Below are 23122 nucleotides of genomic sequence, written 5' to 3' on the forward strand. Positions count from 1 at the left end.
GTGAATGCATGGGTCTGTGAGTGCTGTGTGAGAACCTACATAGGTCTGTGAATGGGTCTGTGAGTAACTGTGTGGGTAGGTCTGTCAATGCCTGTATTAATTTCTGAGTGGGTGTGCCAGCATGGCTTTGTCAGTGGGTCGGTGAGCGTTGGTCTGTGAATGGGTCTGTCAGTGCCTGCATGGGTTTGTGAGTGGGTGTGAGAGTGCATGTGTGGTTCTGTGTGTGAGTGGGTTTGAGGGAAAGTAAATGGGTGTGAGAGTGCCTATGTGGGTGTGTCAGTGGGTCTCTGAGGGCCTGTATGAGTTTGTGAATGGGTGTGTAAGTATGTGCAAGGGTCTGTGACTGGGTCTCAGAGGGCCTGTGTTGGTCTGTGAATGGGTCTGAGAATGCCTGCATGGGTGTGTGAGTGGCTCTGTGGGTCTGTCAGTGAGCGTGAGACTGCCTGTGTGGGTCTGTGAGTGGCTCTGTGCATCTTAAGAAGGTGGGTGTAAGAGTGCCAGGGTGGATCTGTGTGGGACAGTAACTGGGTGTATGAGTAACTGGGTCTGTCAGTAGGTGTGAGTGCCTGCATGGGTATGTGAGGGGTGTCTGAGTGTCTGCCTGGGTCTGTGAGTGGGTGTGTGATTCCCTCTGTAGGCCTCTACGTGGGTGTGAAAGTGAGAACTGTGACTGGGTGTGTGGGTGTGCCTACTTGGGGATGTGAGTGGGTCTGTGAGTGTCTGCATGGGTCTGTGAGTGGGTGTGTCAATGCCTGCGTAGATCTGTGAGTGTGTGTGAGTGCCTTTTTGGGTCTATGAGTAGGTTTGAGAGTGCATGCATGGCTTTGTGAGTTTGTGTGTGAATGCCTTTATAGGTCTGTGAGTGGAAGCGTGACTGGCTGTGCGTGACTCTGGGTTTGTAAATGGGTGTGAGAGTTTTGGTGTCTTAGTGGGTCTCTTTAAACTGCGTCAAGATTCGCAAATCTCAATTTCGAACCCCACATAGGTCCCTCTGACACTCCTCTAACACACCCATGGGTCATGGTATCTCTACCCTGACCTCTTTAATCATTTTGCAGATAAATATTCAGGCACCAAGACCATTCTCGGATACTTAAAATGGTAGCTGCAACCTCCCGGTCAGCCAATCACGGCGTTGCTGGTGGCGTGTGACTTTGCGGGTTCACCACAGGGGTCCACAGAGGGTCTGTGTCCCTAGATATATAATTTTGTTTTTCCTTTAAATGATCCGCAACTACTGAACAGATTTACACCAAATCACTACAAGGGCTCTTTCTGGACCAAGAGTTACCTTGCCAAATTAGGTATAATTCAGTCAAGTAGTTCGGGCTGTAGTCGTGTTCACAATCCCTATGGGAAATTGCATGGGAGACACACATTTTTTACCCCCCCCCCCTTACCATTTTCCTCAGCCCCCACTTGAATGATTACTCCGAAACTGTCAATGCATAACTAGACAAACTGTTCCACTTTTTTAGGTACATTTCGTGAACATTCGTTAAACGGCGACAAAGTTATAAGCAAGTTAAAAAGACACCGGTTGCTGCGTCAAAATATTTTTTGTATTGCTTTAAAACTTTGGCCTTAGGGCCCAGCATCAGTGATACTGTGTAGAATGGCTCTAAACCATTAGCAAAGACAGTAGTTCCCAAAGCAAGAGCTATTGGTTTTACCACTGCTTGTTAAAGCCTTGCGTATTATCCTACATCCTCCTTGCTATCATGAAATATACTTCTCTCATAAATTAATCGCATCTCAGAGTTGATAGCTCACTAGAATAAATTTGTTTACAACATAAGTGTTGCAGCAGAATCACATGTTGTGCACACTTACGGCATCTACAGGCTGGGGTGACGTTACTGCTAATTTCTTTCAAATTTTCACGTTTGTGGGTGTTGGGTTTGGTCGGATGCTCCCATTTAATTAAGCCCCCACTCGAGCACTCGAGTTTACCCCCTAACAGTGCCTGTGTGTATAGTTGTCCAGGAGTAGGTTAAAGTAGAGTTGCCAATGTGTTGGGGAAGGGAGAACGGTGGACGCCTGAGACGAGAGGCCCCTATGGACCCGTAGGCTTCCAGGTAGATGCTGCCATAGCAACCCCTGTTCTTTCAATTCCCATTGGCTTCTTTTCACCTCCAGCGGTTTTCTCGAATGTTGACATGTTGTTTATCTTAGGAAAAACATTTTAAATAATGCCGGTTAGATAACTCAGTGGACTAATGCATTTATTACGGAGATCTGGGTGTTACCTGAAGGTCACAGATCTCAACATGGCTGCTCCAAAGAGCCATTCATCCTTCCAAGGCCAATAAGTGAACACCACCGAATGAGTTCATATAGCACCTTCTCATAACTCAGTATATAAAAGTGTGCAAAATAGTTGTGCTAATTGTTAGGTGTGCTCAAGGCCTTCTTTCCCACAGTATGGCTTAGGCGTTCATTGCATCTGCTCTTTTGACTATTGCTGAAGCCTTTTCAGAGTACGTGCAGGGAGAAACCTGCCCAGCACAACAGTTTGTATGTTACTTCTGTCCATCTTCTTAAGTTTGCAACACCAATTAAATTCCACAGCTTGGGGGCCCGCACATTATTGTAGGCGCATCTCATTGGGCGGTAAATATAACCATATTGTGAAATCAAAAGCTACAGTGCATATATTATGACGCTTCAGACTTGGATTATGCCACTTTTGCTCAGGTCACTGAAATTCTGAATTTGGAATGATTTTCGTGACCTTCTCTAAGGCTTCCATACTAAACACTTCTACAGGATTCGGGTTCAGGTGTATCAAGACAATCCTTAGATTTTTGTCAGGTTGTTGCAGCTTACTAAATGTGTAAAGTTTTAGAACGCGTGGTACTCTTTTATAAATAAACAACGTATTAAGATAGCAATTTGTTTTCTTGTCCATGCTCGATTTCTTTGACGTTACTACTGCTGCACTCCTGTGGTTGACATAGCAATACACCCCTCATGCCTGCTGAGTTCAAGGGCCTCCATTTCCCTTGAAAGATTTCATTTTATTTTCAGCGGCCTTGGATTGCGTTTGTTTTGGTGTTCACACGTTGCAAGAGGCGCTTTCCATCAGGCCCGCTGCTTTGTGTCCACATTAAGTCCGCATGAGTTGGAGTTTGAGCCCTGGTTGAAGAGGATTTTGAGGGAGTTGAAGTGGAAGTACATGCAAGCACTTAAGCTGGCGGGAAGCCTCAATGAATTAAAGGGGTCACGCAGTGAAAAGAAAAAAGTTTTCCCTCTAACCCATTCTTGCATCTTCAACAGTCGCCAACAATAATGGTTCTGGAACTTCCCTTTGATGATGATGTCTGCCTCTTTTTTTGTAAAACCTATTGTGTATTCCAGTCTTTATTTCGATTTTGTGCAAATCATAAAAGACATCACCATAAAAATGCATCATAATGTTAAAAAACGACAATAATTAAATCGAATAGCAATGTTAAAACAGGTTAAAAGCAGTTAAAAACAATTAAAACAGAATACATGATTTAAAATAGGAAGGAGTACATATACATAGCAGCTACTTTCCTGGAAGGGGGTAGAGTGGGCTTTCAAATGCATGGACTGTTGGAGAATTTCATTGTATTGGCTCTGATTATCCAGGCCCATCCCAAGAGCTTTGCCACAGCTACTACTATTGCTTGTTCCGTGTCAGTCCTAAGAACCCTCAATGCTGCCATAGATACCCTGAACCCCAGGTTTTTGCAGATGGGGCTCAACCACCTTTTGTCTAGGGTTTCTATAGGACGGGCACACAAAGAGGAAGTGTGCAGTCGATTCCAACACTTCACGACAAAACCTATTGTGACTTCATGTGTGAGGTGGCCCCTTTAAATGTTCACAGAAGGTATATGTATATATATGTACATATATATACACCATGGACCATAAGATCCTAATACATAGGCTCAAAGAGATATGGATTAAGGAGAAAGCCAATCAATGGCTGGCCTCTTTCCTCAGTGACAGATCATTCCAGTGTATGGAATCGGCCATCCTCTCAGATATTTCCACGGCTCCCTACGGTGTACCTCTGGGTTCGGCACTCAGCCCGACCCTGTTCAACATGTATCTGAGTGCCCTTGCACACATTGTACAGGAGATTGGCTTGTCAATTGTTCCCTATGCTGATGATACTCCGCTTGTGAAAGAAAGCCCACCCTTGGTCACAAGGACGGAAGGTGTCACCTGCCGCAGGATACAAATGGAGCGTAATAACGTCTCTAACGGATAAAAATGGATACTTCACTTTGTTCAAGGGCGAACCACCTGCACAGCAGAATTACAGACAAACAAGGATACAATACAAAAAATATTTATTTAGAGTAAATGAATTTGTTTGAGTTTCAAGTAATAAATCACGGAGCGAAAATGAAACCATGTACACAAAAATATTTACAATAAATATATGCAACAAATATGCTAGAACTCTTAAGCCAAACTAGTTTAACAGGCTTAGTCTCTCTGTCCCCACAAAAGAATTCTAAACAATAAAGCAATCCTACAAAACAAAAACATACACATATAATTCCACCAATCTTACCATTCATACACTCCACATTCTCACGGATTTCAAATAAAACAGATTATATACAAAGAACAAACAATATATATGAAAGGCAGCAACCTGATGCAGATGGAGGGCAATAGTGCATCTAGATGGTATTATCAGTGGTTTGTTGCCCAGTAGTTTCTGTCTTGCACAGTGCTGACGGACGTTTCGGTGTTGGGATAACAAGTACCCATCACCTTCATCAGGGCACTAAAGACTAGAGGATTCAGAGAGAGCACTAGGGTGGGGAGGGCCAATGGGGGGGGGGGGGTCAGATACAGCCTGGATACCAAATGCATGCTTCACATAAACAGCAGCTCTGACAAGGCTATAAAGTAAAAATGGAGAACAATTAGAAAAGTTCGCCCCTGAGCCCAGATTGAGCGAATGGAAAAACGGTTTCCAAATACTTCACCTGGAAGAAATGTGCAAAGAAGGAAACGTGTGAATAGATCCCAAGCCTTTTAGAAGGCTAAAGCCACTTGTGTCCCTATGTGGAACCAGACAAGCTGGAAAGGATCCACGCTAAATGAAGAACCAGATGAAAAGAAAGATCCTGCATTCCTGTGATGGTTTAAAGACTGAACATGCAGAGGTTACAATAAATGTTAAAAGATAAGGTCATACGCAAAACACACACACAACAAGAATACTAGAGTAGAAAATATGAGTGTATTGTAGGTACTAAATGACTTACTGAGGAACCAGTGGCAGACCTGTCCTACAAGATTTCTCTACAGGCAAAAGGCAGGATAAAATGACGTTTGCGAACAAATGAATGGAGCCTTGAAGTAGCGATAGCGAACAAATGAATTGAACCTTGAAGTGGAAATGGTCCAAGGCCAGAGGGTCTGAATATAGAACAATCTGCAAAGTACAAGGCCAGACAATTCAAGCGCTGTTCATAAATACTAGTCTAGAGCAAGAAAAGTCTGTCACTCCCATTGAAAAACAGGCTACAGTCATAAACCGGCAAAACTGGGTGTTTTACCCGGGGAAACGAATCACCAGAAGAAAAAAGAGAATGAGTCTGGATGGGCTGTCAGCAATGGGCACTGATCTCTCCTCTGGAGTCATGTGTTAACAGGCGTTTGGAGGAACAATACTCTGCAAACAATAAAATAATGACGTGAGAAGGATATCCGGTAAAAAGTAAGACCAAATGAACCGCCACCTTCCATAATGGAAATCTCAACTGCTGGAGTAGCAGGAGCCAGCTGAAACCCATTAAAGAGGGGTAGGGTATGCAAAGTGAAGATGACGAGGTAGAAAACAATCACATAAGGTAAACCCAAAAGTATTGGCAACCTCACTAGGAGGGGGCTCGCAATCCAATAAATTAGACCTTCGAAACTAGATCGAAAAAATAAACCTGAGGCAAGCGGTCTTACCTCCAGAATAGAAAATGTGTGCGATGCCGCCCCAGTGCTAATTTCGAGCGGGTTCGGCAGGTGCAGAAGTTAGTCCCAAAGAGCAGGAGGGGAAACAGCGTCCTCTTCCAGGTACGGCAGCAGCATTCCGACGTGCAAAGCTTCCGTATGGTTAACGGAGCTCGTATTCGCAGGATATCGAAGGCGAGCAATGATTGGCGGGCTGACAATCCTAGCTATTTATTGGCTTTCACTGAATGACTGCGTGGTCCGGAGGGGGCGGTAGTGTGTGACGAGTACCGGAAGTGCTGGAAAGTGAGGGCAGACTGACTAACAGCTTGTGGTCTCCGTGTCAGAAGAGATGCATTTGAACCATCTGCAGCGTGTACGAAGTATGAAAAAATTGGAAAATGGATGGCAAACTGTAGCCTAAAACTGAATGGCGACAAAACGGAGTTGAAGTTCTTGAGCAATAGCCCGGGCCAGTTGGCCTGAGAGGTGGGGTCCTTCCCCCGCTACTAAAACAGCCATAAAAAATCTGGGGATGTGGCTAGACCAGAATCTCTCCATGGAAACACATGCCAAAAAAGTATTGGTAACTTGTTTCGGTATACTACGGATGATTCTTAAGATCATGGACCTAATCCAAGAAAAGGCTCGAAGACGGTGGTCCAGGCCCTGGTGGTCTCGGGACAGGACTACGCAAACTCCCTGTATCTGGGTTCTCCTAAATATGTGACCAACAGGCTACAGATGGTCCAGAATGCTTCAGCCAGAATGCTTCTGAAGATCCCAGACACGAATCAGTGAGATCCTTTCTGAAAAAGCTGCATTGGCTACCCATTCTATCCAGGATTAAGTTTAAGGCCCTCTGCCTCGCCTACAAAGCCATGCAGGGGAGAGGTCCGGCCATGATACAATCCCTTGTCTCCCTATACGTCCCAAACCGGTCTCTCAGGTCCTCATACGATTTCCTGATGAACACACCAAAGATAAACAGATCAAGAAGGAGTGGAAGATCCTTTTCACATGAGGTCCTAAAACTGTGGAATTCAAAGACCGCAGAACTGAGACTGGTTAAAAATGAACCGTGTTTCAGGAGAATTTTTTTTTTAACTTGGTGGTTTCCATGATGCCTCACCTACCTTCTGCCCCTCTCAGTACTGCTGGGAAGCCCTCGGGTAGCCATGTGCTTTATAAATCACATAAACATAAACGTATATGCGGTGAACTGCATTTTTTAAAACTTTTTTTCCCACAATTTTATTGATACATAAACAAGACGATTTATAATCTAGTCACGTACTCTTGTTTTGCTTGCATTTTCTCAATTAGTCTAACACACATGAAAAAAGGGATTTGCAAGTGAAAAGTTTAGGAATGGGACCAGTGTCCTTAACCACCTGGAGAAAGCTTAGTAATAGCACTAGCTCGTTTGTAGGACTTTTTTTTTTTTTTACCACGTAGCACTTAGAAGCAGTAGAAATGCAGTGGGAGCAAGGGCCGGATTGGCCTGTAGAGCAATCAGGCAGTGTTATCACAGGTCTGTGTCTGGGCCTTTTTTTTGGCGGTTTGTGGGCCTGTTTTATGGTCTGCTGGGCTGGGTTTAACGATTACTTTCCCTGATATTAAAGCAAAGATTGCCCACAGCAAGCTCAAATTCATGCAGTCTTCCACATCTTGTTTTTTCAAGTTTAAATGTGACCCGGCTTGCAAACAAGACTCTTTCTAGGTTGAAGCCTACCAAAGAGCACAATGGTCTGGTTGCAAAGACATATTGGGGACATGATGAAAGCTTCCCTAGGAATGCATTCCGCCCATTGCTTACCATTGGCTTTGTGTTTTGTAGCACACATTTGCTTGCTTTCTATTTGCTGACTCTATTTTAGGCTGTCCAGCATGTCTTTGTCCCTCCCACAGAGCAAAGCGTGTTTTCCACCTCTGACTGGCTCTTTGTGTTCTTCCACGAGTGCTCACTTTCTGGAAAATCTTTTTCTCTTTTTTTGTATGGCACTTGACGAGAGTAAGTGTGTTTTCAGTTGTCTCCATTGTATACTAGTTCACAGCAGTAAACATGCTGTATTTCTTTGAAAACTTTCACTGCCTCCTATTTTTCTGCTTAACTGATTCTATTATCTCTGTGCCAACCAGTTCATTTATCTCGCATGCCTGAGGAAAATTGTTCTGTCTGCGAGCTCGTTTATTTTGGTCAGTGCTTTTTACTAATAGCATAACTTAAACAATCCTCTTCCTCAGTTGCACGCCCACACCATAGGCACTGGGAGTGGGTTGGCAATAGATTGGCAATAAACAGGCCTATACATTTTTTTTATCTCATCACATTTGCTGTGCATTCAAAGACATGGGTCAAATGTTAGGTCCTGTGTTCTGAGGAAGGTTGGTGTTTACTTTTCTTTCTCTGACTGTAAAGTGAGAGGATTTATGTGTCAATCTTCCTGGGTACTGGGGGTGTGAAAGGGAAGGCTGCAGGATGTTATTTTTTTCTAGTACACATCAAAATGTAAATGCCAGTAAATGAACTGTAGAAACATTTCAGAAAATAGCAAAATTCAGAAAGCACAAATGAAGCACATTTTGTGTAATTCCAAATTGTGGTGATAACAAATATTTTAATACGATCTAAACAAATCAACACAGTAGGTTTTGCTGATTTCGACACATTATTGTTTGCACTCTGTACTGTGTGTCTGTGCAAATGTAATGGTAATTTCAATTGAAAATGTGTTGTCTGTAATGACAGTGTGCTACTATACCATAAATACTCCTCTCTGCTCCACTCTGTGCCACTCTACTCCGCTCTACACCACTCTACCCCACTCTACTCCACTCTATTGCACTCCATGCCACTCCACTCCATGCCACTCCACGCCACTCCACTCTGCGCCACTTCACTCTACGCCACTCCACTCCACTCCACTCTACGCCACTCCACTCTGAGCCACTCTACAATCCACCACGCCACTCTAAAATCCTCCACTCTGCTCTGCGCCACTCTACAATCCTCCACTCCGCGCCACTCCACTCTACTCCACAACAGAATATGACACTACACCATTCTATTCCACAAACACTCTACTCTTGGGCTCTGTAAGCCATGGTTGGGCGACACTGGGGAGAGAGGGAGAGAGGCCTAGTGCTTGGTCTTCAGAATCTCAGGGACGACGTATCTGCACTACCTCAAGTCTCAAGCACCTAGTGAAAAAGGTGTACTCTAACCTCATAACTCTATCCCTAAATTCTACTTCACTCTAATGCCTCCTTCACTTCCGGGTTCTGCAAGTAACTGTGGCATTCAGAGCATTATAGTGTCATGCTCTATCTACATCCTATTTGTTTACCCCCCCTGGAATGATTTTCACAGCAGTGGTGCCATCACAGGTAAATCACCAAAGTCATAGGGACTGAAAAAGTCAAGTGTCACCCGAAGAGTATGTATACCAAATGAGCCACGCCTTTTCAGCAGGAAAGTGGTATGTAGACGATGGTGCATTGTGGAGAACATTGTCAGAAATATGTTACTATAGTATGGTGTGTTAGCACGTTTTCAATTGAAGTGGGCACTAAATATTCAGAGATATGCAGATTTACCGGTAAAATTATATACAGCCAAACGACAAAGACAAACTTTGAAGGCATATTTTATTGCTCATTCACCTTCCAACTCCAGCAATGTTATTTCTACTTCTAGTAGGTGTGTTGGTGTGTAATCTGTGTTTGCTTTGTTTTACCATGTTTTTACACTTCCCATTTACAGAGTTGATCTAAATGAGAAGGTAATACCCTGTAGGATGTAATTATTGATTTTGAGATTTAAGGGGTCCAATGTGAAATAATTGATTTTGCTCAGTATGTAATACTGGTGGAAGTAAAAATATTATTTAAGTACAGGGGAGTCCTTCACTTTTTGTCTATCAATTAACAGGCTCATTTAGAGTGCCTCAGTTAACGGGTTTAATGAATAACATGTGGTAGGTAACGTGGGTGCTTGTCCCACTGAGGGTGATAAGAATTTACTGCCTCAGTTTTTACCAGCCCCATCAGCAAAACAAGCATTTACAATGCAACGGTTTCGCCTTTGGAAAAGTTTGAGCTATTGGCATTGTGAATGACAAACTTTTTATTTATGTGTTGGTTTTGAAAACAGATAAATAAATGGCATTGTCATTTACAATGGCAATAGCTTAATCTCTCGCAAATGCGATTTGGATTGCAACTATTTCAGTTATCATTTTGCACTACGATGAAAACTGGCTTGTGCATTTACTCCTGCAGAAGAGTATCAAGAGGAGAGCCACACAGGGCAATGTAAACAAGTAGCACTGTGATGTCACAAGGTGCTATAAAGAAACTGAGCACAGCTGGGTGGTATAAACAATGAGGGTACTGTGACATCACACGGTGATATAAACAGGAAACCTAAAAAGCAGAGACAAAGCGTGAAAGCAGGAATTAACAAAAACCTGCATGACTGAAATTACGAGGCAGGAAGTGTGTGGTGAGGATAAAAAAGGCATGAGGTAGAATCAGGACTATAGAGCGTTAGAATTTGGTAACTGGATCTTCAATAAAGTCAGCCTCTGGCTTCTGAGCAAAACTTTGGGCCAGGCTCTTATTCTTTTACAAATTAAGCACTGCCTTGATGAGTCGGTCAGCTCAACCCTGTTTACAGTTTACCCGATACCAATCCTTTATGTGGCAAGTACTCAAATTAATTATTATTTCCAGCTGCATATATACCAAACAATATTAACCATCCACGCATGTATGCCAAATATTAACCCACCCAGACTACAGCCAATCCAATTTAAAAAGAAAGGCTCTGCTTTGTGAAGAAACCCGGGAGACCAGGAAGTAATGGTATCCAATTCCAACAGCTCTATGAGGCCAGCTTGCAGGGGTATATACAAGTTATATTAACATGCACTAAAGACTTCCACGGAGCCTGCGGGCAATTTCCCAGGGGCTCCTGTGAAAGTGAACTTTCTCTCTATCGCCCATCGGTCTATTCCTCCATCTCAGATTTTAAGGTATTATTCAATGTTTTTTGTCATCATGGGGCGTGAATTAGCAGAAAATCGGATATAACATATAAAGCTGTTCTTAGCAGGGGCCCCTAAAGTATGTTTGCCCGGGGTCCCCTAACCCCTTAAGATGATACTGGCACTGCACCATTTCCTGCATAACCCTTACACTCAGCACTACCACGGTTCACTACAGACATGCTCGCTCGTTCTCCTCCTCATGCAAGGCACCCTCTCTCTCCATGTCGTTCTCGTCGTCTGCTTGTTCCTGCGCCCACCCCGTCTCTCATTCCCCCATGGCCACCCCCTTCGCACCCGAACCCCCTCGCTTCCTGCGCCTCCCCTCTTGCTGCATACCCCCTGCTTGTTGTTCTAACCTCTTTGTGCAGGACCCATCCTGTGTCAGGAAGCCGCGAGGACAGTTTAAAGATGATAGCGGCCTGGGGAAGGGGCGGAAGTTCGCGTCTGCTCACCCTGTAGCGTCCTGCTCACCGCCGCTGCTCCGGACCCTAGGCTGGCACTCCAGGGCCCCCGGTGGGGAGGTGCGGTGGTGGCGGTCCATGCCTGCAGAGCCAAGCGGTGTTTGTAGCCTGGAGCGGCCCGGGAGAGGTCCAGACGGAGCCGCTGTGTCCCGCCCGCCTCGCTCAGCCTCCAGGAAAGAAGCAGGAGGGGGCGGGAAAGATACTGGCACTGCACCATTTCCTGCATAACCCTTACACTCAGCACTACCACGGTTCACTACAGACATGCTCGCTCGTTCTCCTCCTCATGCAAGGCACCCTCTCTCTCCATGTCGTTCTCGTCGTCTGCTTGTTCCTGCGCCCACCCCGTCTCTCATTCCCCCATGGCCACCCCCTTCGCTCCCGAACCCCCTCGCTTCCTGCGCCTCCCCTCTTGCTGCATACCCCCTGCTTGTTGTTCTAACCTCTTTGTGCAGGACCCATCCTGTGTCAGGAAGCCGCGAGGACAGTTTAAAGATGATAGCGGCCTGGGGAAGGGGCGGAAGTTCACGTCTGCTCACCCTGTAGCGTCCTGCTCACCGCCGCTGCTCCGGACCCTAGGCTGGCACTCCAGGGCCCCCGGTGGGGAGGTGCGGTGGTGGCGGTCCATGCCTGCAGAGCCAAGCGGTGTTTGTAGCCTGGAGCGGCCCGGGAGAGGTCCAGACGGAGCCGCTGTGTCCCGCCCGCCTCGCTCAGCCTCCAGGAAAGAAGCAGGAGGGGGCGGGAAAGATACTGGCACTGCACCATTTCCTGCATAACCCTTACACTCAGCACTACCACGGTTCACTACAGACATGCTCGCTCGTTCTCCTCCTCATGCAAGGCACCCTCTCTCTCCATGTCGTTCTCGTCGTCTGCTTGTTCCTGCGCCCACCCCGTCTCTCATTCCCCCATGGCCACCCCCTTCGCTCCCGAACCCCCTCGCTTCCTGCGCCTCCCCTCTTGCTGCATACCCCCTGCTTGTTGTTCTAACCTCTTTGTGCAGGACCCATCCTGTGTCAGGAAGCCGCGAGGACAGTTTAAAGATGATAGCGGCCTGGGGAAGGGGCGGAAGTTCGCGTCTGCTCACCCTGTAGCGTCCTGCTCACCGCCGCTGCTCCGGACCCTAGGCTGGCACTCCAGGGCCCCCGGTGGGGAGGTGCGGTGGTGGCGGTCCATGCCTGCAGAGCCAAGCGGTGTTTGTAGCCTGGAGCGGCCCGGGAGAGGTCCAGACGGAGCCGCTGTGTCCCGCCCGCCTCGCTCAGCCTCCAGGAAAGAAGCAGGAGGGGGCGGGAAAGATACTGGCACTGCACCATTTCCTGCATAACCCTTACACTCAGCACTACCACGGTTCACTACAGACATGCTCGCTCGTTCTCCTCCTCATGCAAGGCACCCTCTCTCTCCATGTCGTTCTCGTCGTCTGCTTGTTCCTGCGCCCACCCCGTCTCTCATTCCCCCATGGCCACCCCCTTCGCTCCCGAACCCCCTCGCTTCCTGCGCCTCCCCTCTTGCTGCATACCCCCTGCTTGTTGTTCTAACCTCTTTGTGCAGGACCCATCCTGTGTCAGGAAGCCGCGAGGACAGTTTAAAGATGATAGCGGCCTGGGGAAGGGGCGGAAGTTCGCGTCTGCTCACCCTGTAGCGTCCTGCTCACCGCCGCTGCTCCGGACCCTAGGCTGGCACTCCAGGGCCCCCGGTGGGGAGGTGCGGTGGTGGCGGTCCATGCCTGCAGAGCCAAGCGGTGTTTGTAGCCTGGAGCGGCCCGGGAGAGGTCCAGACGGAGCCGCTGTGTCCCGCCCGCCTCGCTCAGCCTCCAGGAAAGAAGCAGGAGGGGGCGGGAAAGGGGGAGGAGAGAGCTGACGACGGCCGGCCGGCGCGGGAGAGAACGAGGGGGGCGGGAGAGGACGAGGGAGGCGGGAGAGTACACGAACGGCGGGAGGGGGGCGGGAGAGGACGAGGGAGGCGGGAGAGGGGCATCTAGGAACAAATAAGGAGACCCGAGCAGCAAGGGAGGTGCCGGCAATGCCGGACCAGACACGGGGGCGTTCCCGGCGTCCCGTGACGTCGGCAAAAGCCAAAGAATGTCGGGAACGCCCCCGTGTCTGGTCCGGCATTGACGGACAGGCCCCTCGTCCAATGGCAAGGCTCCGTTTACGGAGCCAGCCAATCAAGGACGAGGGCCGAACCAAAGCCACACTATGGAACTCAACAGGATTTCGCCTGCGCGGAAAAGCTGCGCAGAGCGCAGCTTCCGCTAGGCGAAACCTAAAAATGGGGGTAACTGGACGAAAGGAAATGTCTGGTAACTTCCTGTTACTGTCAAAACTTCTAATTTAGAAGCGGATGCACTCCTAACTGTGGCTACTAACAACAGACTTAGTAGTACACAACATTTTGTAGTCTCCCTCAAACGATTTGCTCTCGGTAATGGGGAGCTGGTGTATTGTAATGACTGTCTGATGCTCTAATGAAATGGCAGTCTTTTTCATTTGTTACATCACTGCTGGCAACGCTGCCTAATGCACTCACGTGCTCACTGCTGGCCGCCTTGAATGAGTGGTCACTGTTACATCACTAATATTAGGAGCTCGGGTGATTTTCATTGAACAGAAGTAGCTAGTATTACAGAAAGGGTAGGAGACCTCTGGTGTAATGTAATGGCCCTCTAGCTCTCTAATTAAATGGCAGACGTTTTCAATTTCCGCCCCCTCAGTTTACTTGAATCGCTGAATTGGTTTAAAATAACGAGTCCCGCGCTGCAGGCGAGGCGTAGGCCCTCACCCGTTCTGCGCTTACCCTTTTTAGTGAACTGGAATGGGTTTGGCTACGAGTTGCTGCAATGCAAATTGTATTTTTCTGTTAGTGCTGCAAGACATTGTTGGTTTGAGGTTTTTCTACTGCCTTTCTTAAACTAGCGCCGCCACTGAAAAAGATGGCAGCGGGTAGCTCACAACGCACAACACTGGTACAGAATTGTTTCCTGACCTGACAATAATATCTTATTGAGAAAGCTTGGCTGGTTAAGCACTTAAGTCAATGTGTGTTGGGTTCCAATTTCAGTTTGTTGGTAATATTTGTATATCAAAAATGTTCTCTATGAAGCTTTTTTTCCAAGAGCTTTATAACGAAAAAAAATAATAATATTATTGTTAAATCAAAATGAAGAGTATAGTGAATTGTCTCCAAGGTGTTAATTCTGGGCCACGTCCAAGTGTTTCAGTTTGGGACTTAAATGCCCTGATGTTGGGTGGGTTAAAATGCTGTTATTTGTATGGAAGTCCACACTTAAACTTGTGTGTAGAAAATAGTTCCACCTTTGAAAATGAAATAAACAAAACGTAACCATCCAACATTAAAAGGAAATATTGCCTCCTTAATTAGCTTAGAGTAGATCAACCAGAAACAGCGGCCAAAGCTGAAAGACAAATGATCAACAGCTGGACGTTTGCACCAACATGGAAAATACATGCTCTCTTACTCAACATTCAGTGAAGTAAATATGTAAAGTACCCGATTCGCAAAAAATATGTGCAAATTGGTACCCACAGGATTACATCTTTGTATGGGAATTCACAAGGGTGCGACATTTGTAGGTTTTCAGGTGAACTCCCTGAAAACATTAGTAAATTTGCACTTGTAAATTTGCTGAATCGTGTCCGCATATACAGTCGCTAATAATTCACAATTGCTTAAGGATAAATTCTGTCACATTTGTGCATTAGTTTCCCCATGGAGAAAAGCCTTCCCCTACAATCACACTGGGGCCATTTAAACTCAAAAACTGCATTTACTCCTCCAGTTAACTGTAGTAAATCTCTGACCACTCCCAGGGTGCGAGCAGGCTCAGATAAAGCCTGTGAATGCTACAAACTCTATATTGTACGTGTTCTAAGATGCTGCTGGGGCTAACATTCCCTGCCCCGTAAGCAGAATTTACTCCTGCACAGTAACATGCCATTGTCTGGTTATATTACACATGTAAATGGATTTGCAAAGGCAAGATCACTTTTTAGGTCAAGCATTCGAGACATCTTGTATATACTTTAGTATATACTTATATGTGAATGTACTTTCTGGGCTCTGGAGATCAGCCCTAGACTTGTCTGCTTATGCTTAGGGACTTTTTTTCTGTTCAGCTGCCTCTATTTAACTGTCTTGATAGAAAACAACCAGTAGAGGTCAGTAAAATACAACAATTGCTTTCTGCTGAGGGACTTTCTTTTTTAAAAAATTTCTGGCAACTGCCTCCCAACTGGACTACATGAACACATGAACATATGTACAGTGTAGTTTGTTAATTTTGTTTCACCTCACATTTGTTGCAGATGTCTTCTGCATTCACTGACATGGAGCATTAGCACTTTGCAGGTTGTATTCATTCCAACCTTAATATAATTGATTTAATGGTCAGGTTTTTTGTAGATTCACATTTTGATGCAGTAGCAATATATTGAGAGCAGAGGCCCTGACGAAAGCCGAGGGACTATTAGCCCGAATGGCTGAAACATGTTGGCCCTTTTTTCCGACAATTATTTGTTTCCACTGTCATTTGCACTGTTCTGTTTTTAATCAGGGGATGTGCCCATATTTCAATTAAACTTGTACTTATCTTTGGACACATTACTCTATTTTAATTCACCGCACTGATATTTTTTTGCACTGCTCTTCACTATCACTTCAGCCATCAGAGATTAGCTGTTCAGTGGTCGTCCAAAAGTGCTTGCGGATGTGATCCAGTCCACGAGGTATTGAATGAAAATAGGTCTCTATGATCAAGGGACTTACCACATCTTAAACTGGATGACCATACGATAAGACTGATTACAATGTCCATTTGATGGCAATCCACAGCTAGTGGTCTGGATTGTGTCAAAATGCACTGCAGTCATCTGTTTCCACGCATGAGTTATTTTCATTTTAGGCTTTCCCAGGTGACTTGGCCACTAACTTACTAGTGTGAAGTTAAGGATAGCTCGCCACACTATTGGCTTTTAGACCCCCGGTTCTCTTTGTTGTTCATATGTTATATTTGTGGATGTGAACCAGGGCCTACGACCCTCCCTCTGTTTGTCATAGTAATAATGCTGATGCCCCTGATTGCATCACTCCCTCCCCTACCTCTTCCTGCCCTCACTCTCTTTCTACCTCCCCTATTCCTTTCCTCTCTCCCTAGAATTTCTCTCCCCATGCCTGCTTTTTCCCTACGCCTGAGCCATGCTTCTGTAACTCAGAAATATATACATATGTAAATATGTAATATATAATTGTCCAAGCCTAATCGCTGTTAAATGTAATCCTGAGTGAATTTACTATTTGTATATATAGAACTCTAACCACTAGTATATGTAGTAGACCTTTGTACTTACTACCATTCCTATGTGATTTTAGAGTTTATCAGTTTGTATCTATTCCTTGAGTAACTTTACAACTTGTAAATGTGCTATATTTTTTCTGTTTATATCTTATCCTTGAGTGACTCTACAACTTGAGCATTTGCAATGTTTTTGAATGTTTGAATCTCTCATGTAATTCAAAGTCCTTATGTAACGCAACTGGTTCTTTTGTAAAGCGCTCTTACACCTTCTGGTAATGTTCGTGCAATATAAAATCGCGTAAAATACCAGAATCACTTAAGCATTCTCTAGATTCCAGTCCATAGAAATTGTCATCCATGAGCACCCGTAGACAATATTATTTTTTTCAAATCTTGTATTTTCAGTGATATGATGACCGAAGGCCCTGAATTTATATTAAAAACATAGCTTTGGACTATAACATTTGCCAGCTCAAAGGCAATATTTCTCTCCATGTGTTTCCATACCTGGCATGTCACGCAGTTTGGTGCCTACTTTCCCTCCATGTAAAGAACAGTAGATGTTTCAGCACCCAGGCTAATCTGCTGTATAGCTAAATACATATAAAGTCCCAAAGGCGAGACCAATTTCATTGCAAATGCTTGTTGCTAATGGCCCGCACTAGGATGTGGAGAAGGCTATATGGATTCTGAAGCAACCACTGCACCAAGACTGCCCTACTCGCTGCCACTGACGACGTCAGCTCCCTCCTCGACCATGGCGATATGGCAGCCCTCATCCTCCCCGGACCTCTCAGCTGCATTTTCATACAGTCTCCCACTGCACCCTAGCTACCAGACACCACAATGCCTGCATCCACCGCAAGGCTCTTGACTGGATCCGCTCCTTTCTCACCCTGGGAACTCACGGGGTCAGACTCCCTCCCTACCTCTCAGAACCAAAAGAGACCAACTGTGGAGTGCTCCAGACCTCCCCTCACGGGCCCCACCCTCTTCAACTCTACATGGCTCCCCTTGCAACCATTGTCAGGAACCACAGGTTCAACATCATCTACTACGTCAATGACACCCAGCTGATCCTTTCCCTCACCGGCGAACCCAACATCACCAGACAACTTCCAAGAAGGGATGAAAGCCATCGCCATCTGGATGAAGAACAGCTGCCTGAAACTCAACTCAGAAAAGACATAAGTTCTCATCCTTGGCACCACCCCCTGCGCATGGAATGACTCCTGGTGGCCCTCTGCCCTTCGTAATCCCCCAACCCCGACGGACCATGCACGAAACATCGGCATCATACTGGACTCCACGCTCACAATGAACCGCCAGATCAATGCTGTCTCCTCGACCAGCTTCAACACCCTCCTCATGCTTCGAAATACTTTCAGATGGATAACCACTGAAACCAGAAAAACTGTCCCGCACGCACTCATCAGCAGCAGACCAGACTATGGCAACGCTTTATGTGCCGGAATCAACCAGAAACTCCGTCGCTAACTCCAGACTGTCCAAAATGCTGCAGCCAAACTGATCCTCGACATCCCCCTTCGCAGCCACATCACCCACCACCTCTGCGATCTCCCATGGCTTCAGTCTAATGAAGAATAACCTTCAAACTCCTCACCCACACATACAAGGCCCTTCACAACACCGGACCTGCATTCCTGAACAGCCCACACCTTCCACACACCCAAAAGACGCCCCCGGTCAGCTCAGCTCTCTTTGGCCACCGTACCACGTATCAGCAAGACCAGAACGGGAGGAAAGTCCTTCTCCTCCCTCGCAGCCAAAGCCTTGAACACCCTCCCCCTCCACATCTGGCAATCTCCCACACTGCCCCAGTTCAGGAAGGACCTCAAGACCTGGCTTTTCGGATGACCCCAGCACTCAACCTAGCCGCCCCCATCCCGCCAAGGGCCTTGGGACCCTCATGTGTGAGTAGTTGCGCTTTACAAATCCCGGATTGATTGATTGAGAGAGCCCGGTGCCATAGTGAACTGCCTGGCCTTTTTTTGTTAGAGCATTCCACAGTGACCTGCTCCAAGTTGGGAGTGATTGCTTAAAAAAGAGGGGTGCATTAGCAAAAGACTAATTACCTTGCCTTTACCGTAATGTTTAATTATGTTATGGTATGGAATGGTGCAGAAATAAAAGGAGTGTCACAAAACAAAATATGAAAAACGGTATTGCCTGATATATTATCAAAATACCAAGTTGCAAATTAACTTATTTGAAGTAGAACTACACAGATACTAGTGTTTTGCTGTCCTTAAGATGTTCTCTGCGATAGGCTGATAAAATACACAGAAAACAGTGACATCATAGCAAGGTTACCCAACTGGAAATATGAAATGTGTAATGGAGTTAAGATGTGTAAATAAATGTTTCGGACCCTGCATGGCCATGATTTGCAACCCAAGCCTCCTTCAGGGCAATGGGTATAAGTCTAAAGAGATTAACAGTGAAAAATCATAAGCCTTAATGCAACTAACATCTGATTTCAAATCGCAAGTGTTCTGATGAGGCAGACTTCAGGGAGAAGCAGGCTTCCATATTGGCTCTACAACAGTAGCGGCGTTGCAGCTTGCTCAATGTAATTCATTTTATTTATTTATTTACTTAACTCCCTTTGGCCGTATGCCGTAGTTTACTACCCCTCACCCTTCCTCTCCCCCTCCCCGCCTGAAGTCAGCACTCCCTCGAGGAGCCGCTACTGCTCTACAAGTAAGTTGGATTCCTATAAGAAGACCAGTACGCTTGGGATCAGTTATGAACTTTCTTAATTTAATGCTGAAGATCTGAGCAGACCAATATGTGAATTTCATTTCCTAAGCACCCAACGTCACAGAAAGATTTGTGATTTCTCCATCTCACAAGTGAATCAGGCGGGAACGTGAGGAACGGAAACAGCAAGTTGAGATTTGTTGCTGACACTAGCAGTGATTTGAAGATCATGACCTCGGCATGGCAGACTCTGCCATCCATCATTCCGAGGTCACCAAATTAAGTGCATTACATTTCAAAGCTGTCCTGTTATTTTCAGCCCTTAGAAATGGCAGAAGTGCGGTACGCCGCTGTACAAAATAAACTAATATTAATTTCATACTAAGGACTACCTTTCCCGATAATTGAAGTGCCAATACATCTTTGTTTGAACTTGGAGTTCTAGTTTTTACATTAGAAGGCACTTTAGTGTTTTTATGTACAGGATATATTACTAACCTGCTGCTTCTAGTCAGAGAAGTTAGGCCTAATCCTAAAGAACATTTTACTAATGCCCTTTTTGCGCCGGGCTGATTTTTTCTGAAAACGCACTTGCCTGTTTACAGGAAGAAAAAATTAACTTGCAAGGCAGGATTTCCAAATAAAACCGTACAGCTGCAAACTGACATACCATGTCTGTATTTGTTTACTAATAGGCAATATGAAATAGAGCTCTCTCTCAGGATGTCAAAGAGGCCAGGTGCTGTGAGATACCTGACCCCGTGTCCCCACACAGCCGCTGAACTCGATTTTTTTAATCAATCTGTTGCTGTGGTGACAGAATTACTTATGTCCTTAAAACCCCGTTCCTCCGTAAAAACATCCCTTGCAGAAATGTTTTTTCTATTTCGGTCTTTCACAAATGTACACGAAAATGTTTTTCTATTTGTCTGTTTGACTCATCTAAGTTTGTCGAGAAAAATGTACAAACCACGATTGAATATACCAGTGTCTGCAAGTTATCACTGCTAAATATCTATTTTTTTTATCTGTTATGTCTTGTTTTCTCTTTTAATTAGGGTAGCCATCTGACGCCCCAAGAAGCTGAAATTGCACACACCAAAAAATTATTCAGAAGAAAGAGAAACGAAAGGCGGTAAGCGATTTATTCTTTAAAACTGTTTTTGAGTTGAAACCACTGAGCCAATGTGTTGGTCCGGCTCTAGAATGGACATCGGGTAAAAGTGGACATCGGATAAAACATTTTCACATCTCATGTTCTTCTCAGAGAGGGAATTGTATGTTTTATGTCAATAGGGCAAACTGTAATACCATCACTAAAGACTGCTAACCAGATGACACCTAACCTACTGCACTCAAATTTCCAATCATTCATTAGGATAAAATCAAACAAAGATAAAAACAATTCTCTGGACCCAAATATTTATATTGCACCTGTTTTATGAACAGGTGTACCTTTCCACAGTTATATTATGTAGTTATAGACATTTTCAAACACTTAAAATTAGCACAGTCCTTGCAAATGTAGAATGCCATATAGGCCTCCCAGGTCACCGTTTATGATGGTACCGTGCCCACGTTCTCCTTAACATATGATTCGGTGTTAGCTGTCATTAGTTATCTAGTATTCCAGTCACTTGGCACCCAGGGATTCAACAGTCAATCATTCAGTCCTCTGCCGTTCCAGGTGTGTGTAAAGTGGGGAGTGGTTTGAGATTCACCTTGGCAAATAGCAGGTGTCTCGGTACCTCCCGCCTTCCATGCATGAGATGAGAATATATATAAAATTAAGTTTGGACACAGACCCAGCCGACCCCCGCCGCATAGAAGTATGGTCCCTCAGTGGAATGTGTGTCCTTCCAAACGTGCTGTAGTCTGATTGCCTCTTTAAATGTGGACAGTTGTGTGCCTCCCCCCATGTTGCATTCCCTGAACCAGCCTCCATTCATTGTGAGATTAAAGTCTCCCCCTTTGATGGTAGTAGCCTTTGGAGTCTGCACTCACCATCCCCCCAGCTCCAGGATTTGTTGCGACTGAGGTCCCGAATAGGAAATACAAGGAGGCGAGCATCATTTGTTGCCACATTCCACTCACCCAAAACTGCCCCATAGCACCCTCCCGGGCCCACCCATGTCTTCGAGATTGTTAGTGGAAGTGACCTTGTGAGCCCGTCAAGAAACCCATGTGCAGTAGGACTGTCTATCTGCCCCATCCCAAGAAGGCACAATTATTGCCCGCAAGATGAGTGTCCTGCAGCAGTAGGAGATCTTGTCTGTGCGGAGTCAAAGAGGGGCATCACTGCCTCTTCAATTTGCGCCCCAGCCCATTCACAGAAACAATAGTAAGTGCCTGACTACATATGGTAGGCTTCATCCCGATGCCCAATGTCAAAAGTCAAAGTATGGTCTGCAGGTTCTTTTTGTCTGACTCTAACTGTGTGTCTCTGCTGAGGTGTCAGCCCCAACCCTGAGGCCCTAGGCTAAGAGTGTAGAACTACCCACTACCCTAACGCCCGCGATATCTGTCGCCCATCATGCCTGTGAAATTCCACTATCCCCCAGTTCCAGTGTCTGTTTGAGGGGGTTGACAGTGTTCGCAAAGTCCTGCGTGTAACTCTCCTTGCCAGCAGGTGTTTCACCTCCAGTCGCTGTGGCATTAGACCTTCAAGTTAGTCACCCTCTATCTCCACGTCTGCATGGGCCTTGCTGTTGTCTCTTGTTGCACCACTTTCTATGGACATCAGGGAGCGCCAGGGGCTTCCCTCTCCCAGCATCCGTCAATCCTCCAGCCAGTCCCAGGTCTCCTCCGGTGAAGAACAAAACCAAGATTTCCCATCATCAAGGAACCAAAGTCGTTGGGGGAATAGCATTGAATATTGCAAATGTTTTTTTCTGCGTTCTTGTTTTACCTTGTCAAAGAAAAGTCATTTGGCCTGTACCTTCTGTGTAAAATCCGGGAATACCATGACTGTTTTGTTTTCATACTGTAGTGGGCCCTGCTGTTGGGCTCCTCGCAGTACCACATCCCGATCTTTAAAGTTCATGAATCAAGCTATTATTGTTTCTGTCTTGCGCATGGCCTGAGACGTGCTCCAGGCACTCTGTGTGCTCTCTCCATTGCGAAATGTGGAGACAGGATGCTGGTATTCACTCTTGCAGGTATGAAGTCTTCAATTCATTTTTCCAAATTCGTTCCCTCTGCCTTCTCAGATATCCCCATAAACCTGACATTGTTGCTGAGGAATCTGCCCTCTGTGTCCTCCGGGCTTGTAGCCGACGGGGTATCTCTTTAAGTTGGTAAACATCCACAGTTGTGGTCCTAATGGAGGTACTATGTGCCTTCAGAGAAACCTCAGCATTGGTTACTCGATCCTCAAGGTTTCCCATGTCTGCTCGGATCAGTGTGACATCCACTGCCACAGTGTCTATCTTTATTTTAAGGGCTGCCCTGGATTCTTTGATAGCCCTGAGCAGTTCCTTAACTGTGGGGCCCTGATCCTCCACGTCTGTATCCTCCACCTTGGGTGAATGAGCCCATCCACCGGCCTCTGGAGTTTTTTGAAAGGCATGTTTCTCCATGCATCTTTCCTGGGCCATCATGTAGCTTTTACCATGCACCATTGA

At 45.8% G+C, this 23122-nt stretch overlaps 1 protein-coding gene across 4 annotated transcripts in view; it reads left to right on the forward strand.

Annotated features, from left to right (window-relative positions):
* CTIF (cap binding complex dependent translation initiation factor) overlaps positions 1-23122 on the forward strand; it is an 856085-nt gene that overhangs the window by 391094 nt on the left and 441869 nt on the right. For all 4 annotated transcript variants that reach the window (XM_086960364.1, XM_086960366.1, XM_086960367.1 and 1 more), the window contains one exon: positions 20558-20634. In XM_086960364.1, coding sequence (XP_086816490.1) covers positions 20558-20634 — 77 coding nt within the window. The remainder of the gene's footprint in view (positions 1-20557; positions 20635-23122) is intronic.

The sequence above is a fragment of the Lissotriton vulgaris genome, chromosome 3_1 (assembly GCF_964263255.1).
Source record: "Lissotriton vulgaris chromosome 3_1, aLisVul1.2, whole genome shotgun sequence".
NCBI classification, from domain to species: Eukaryota; Metazoa; Chordata; class Amphibia; order Caudata; family Salamandridae; genus Lissotriton; species Lissotriton vulgaris.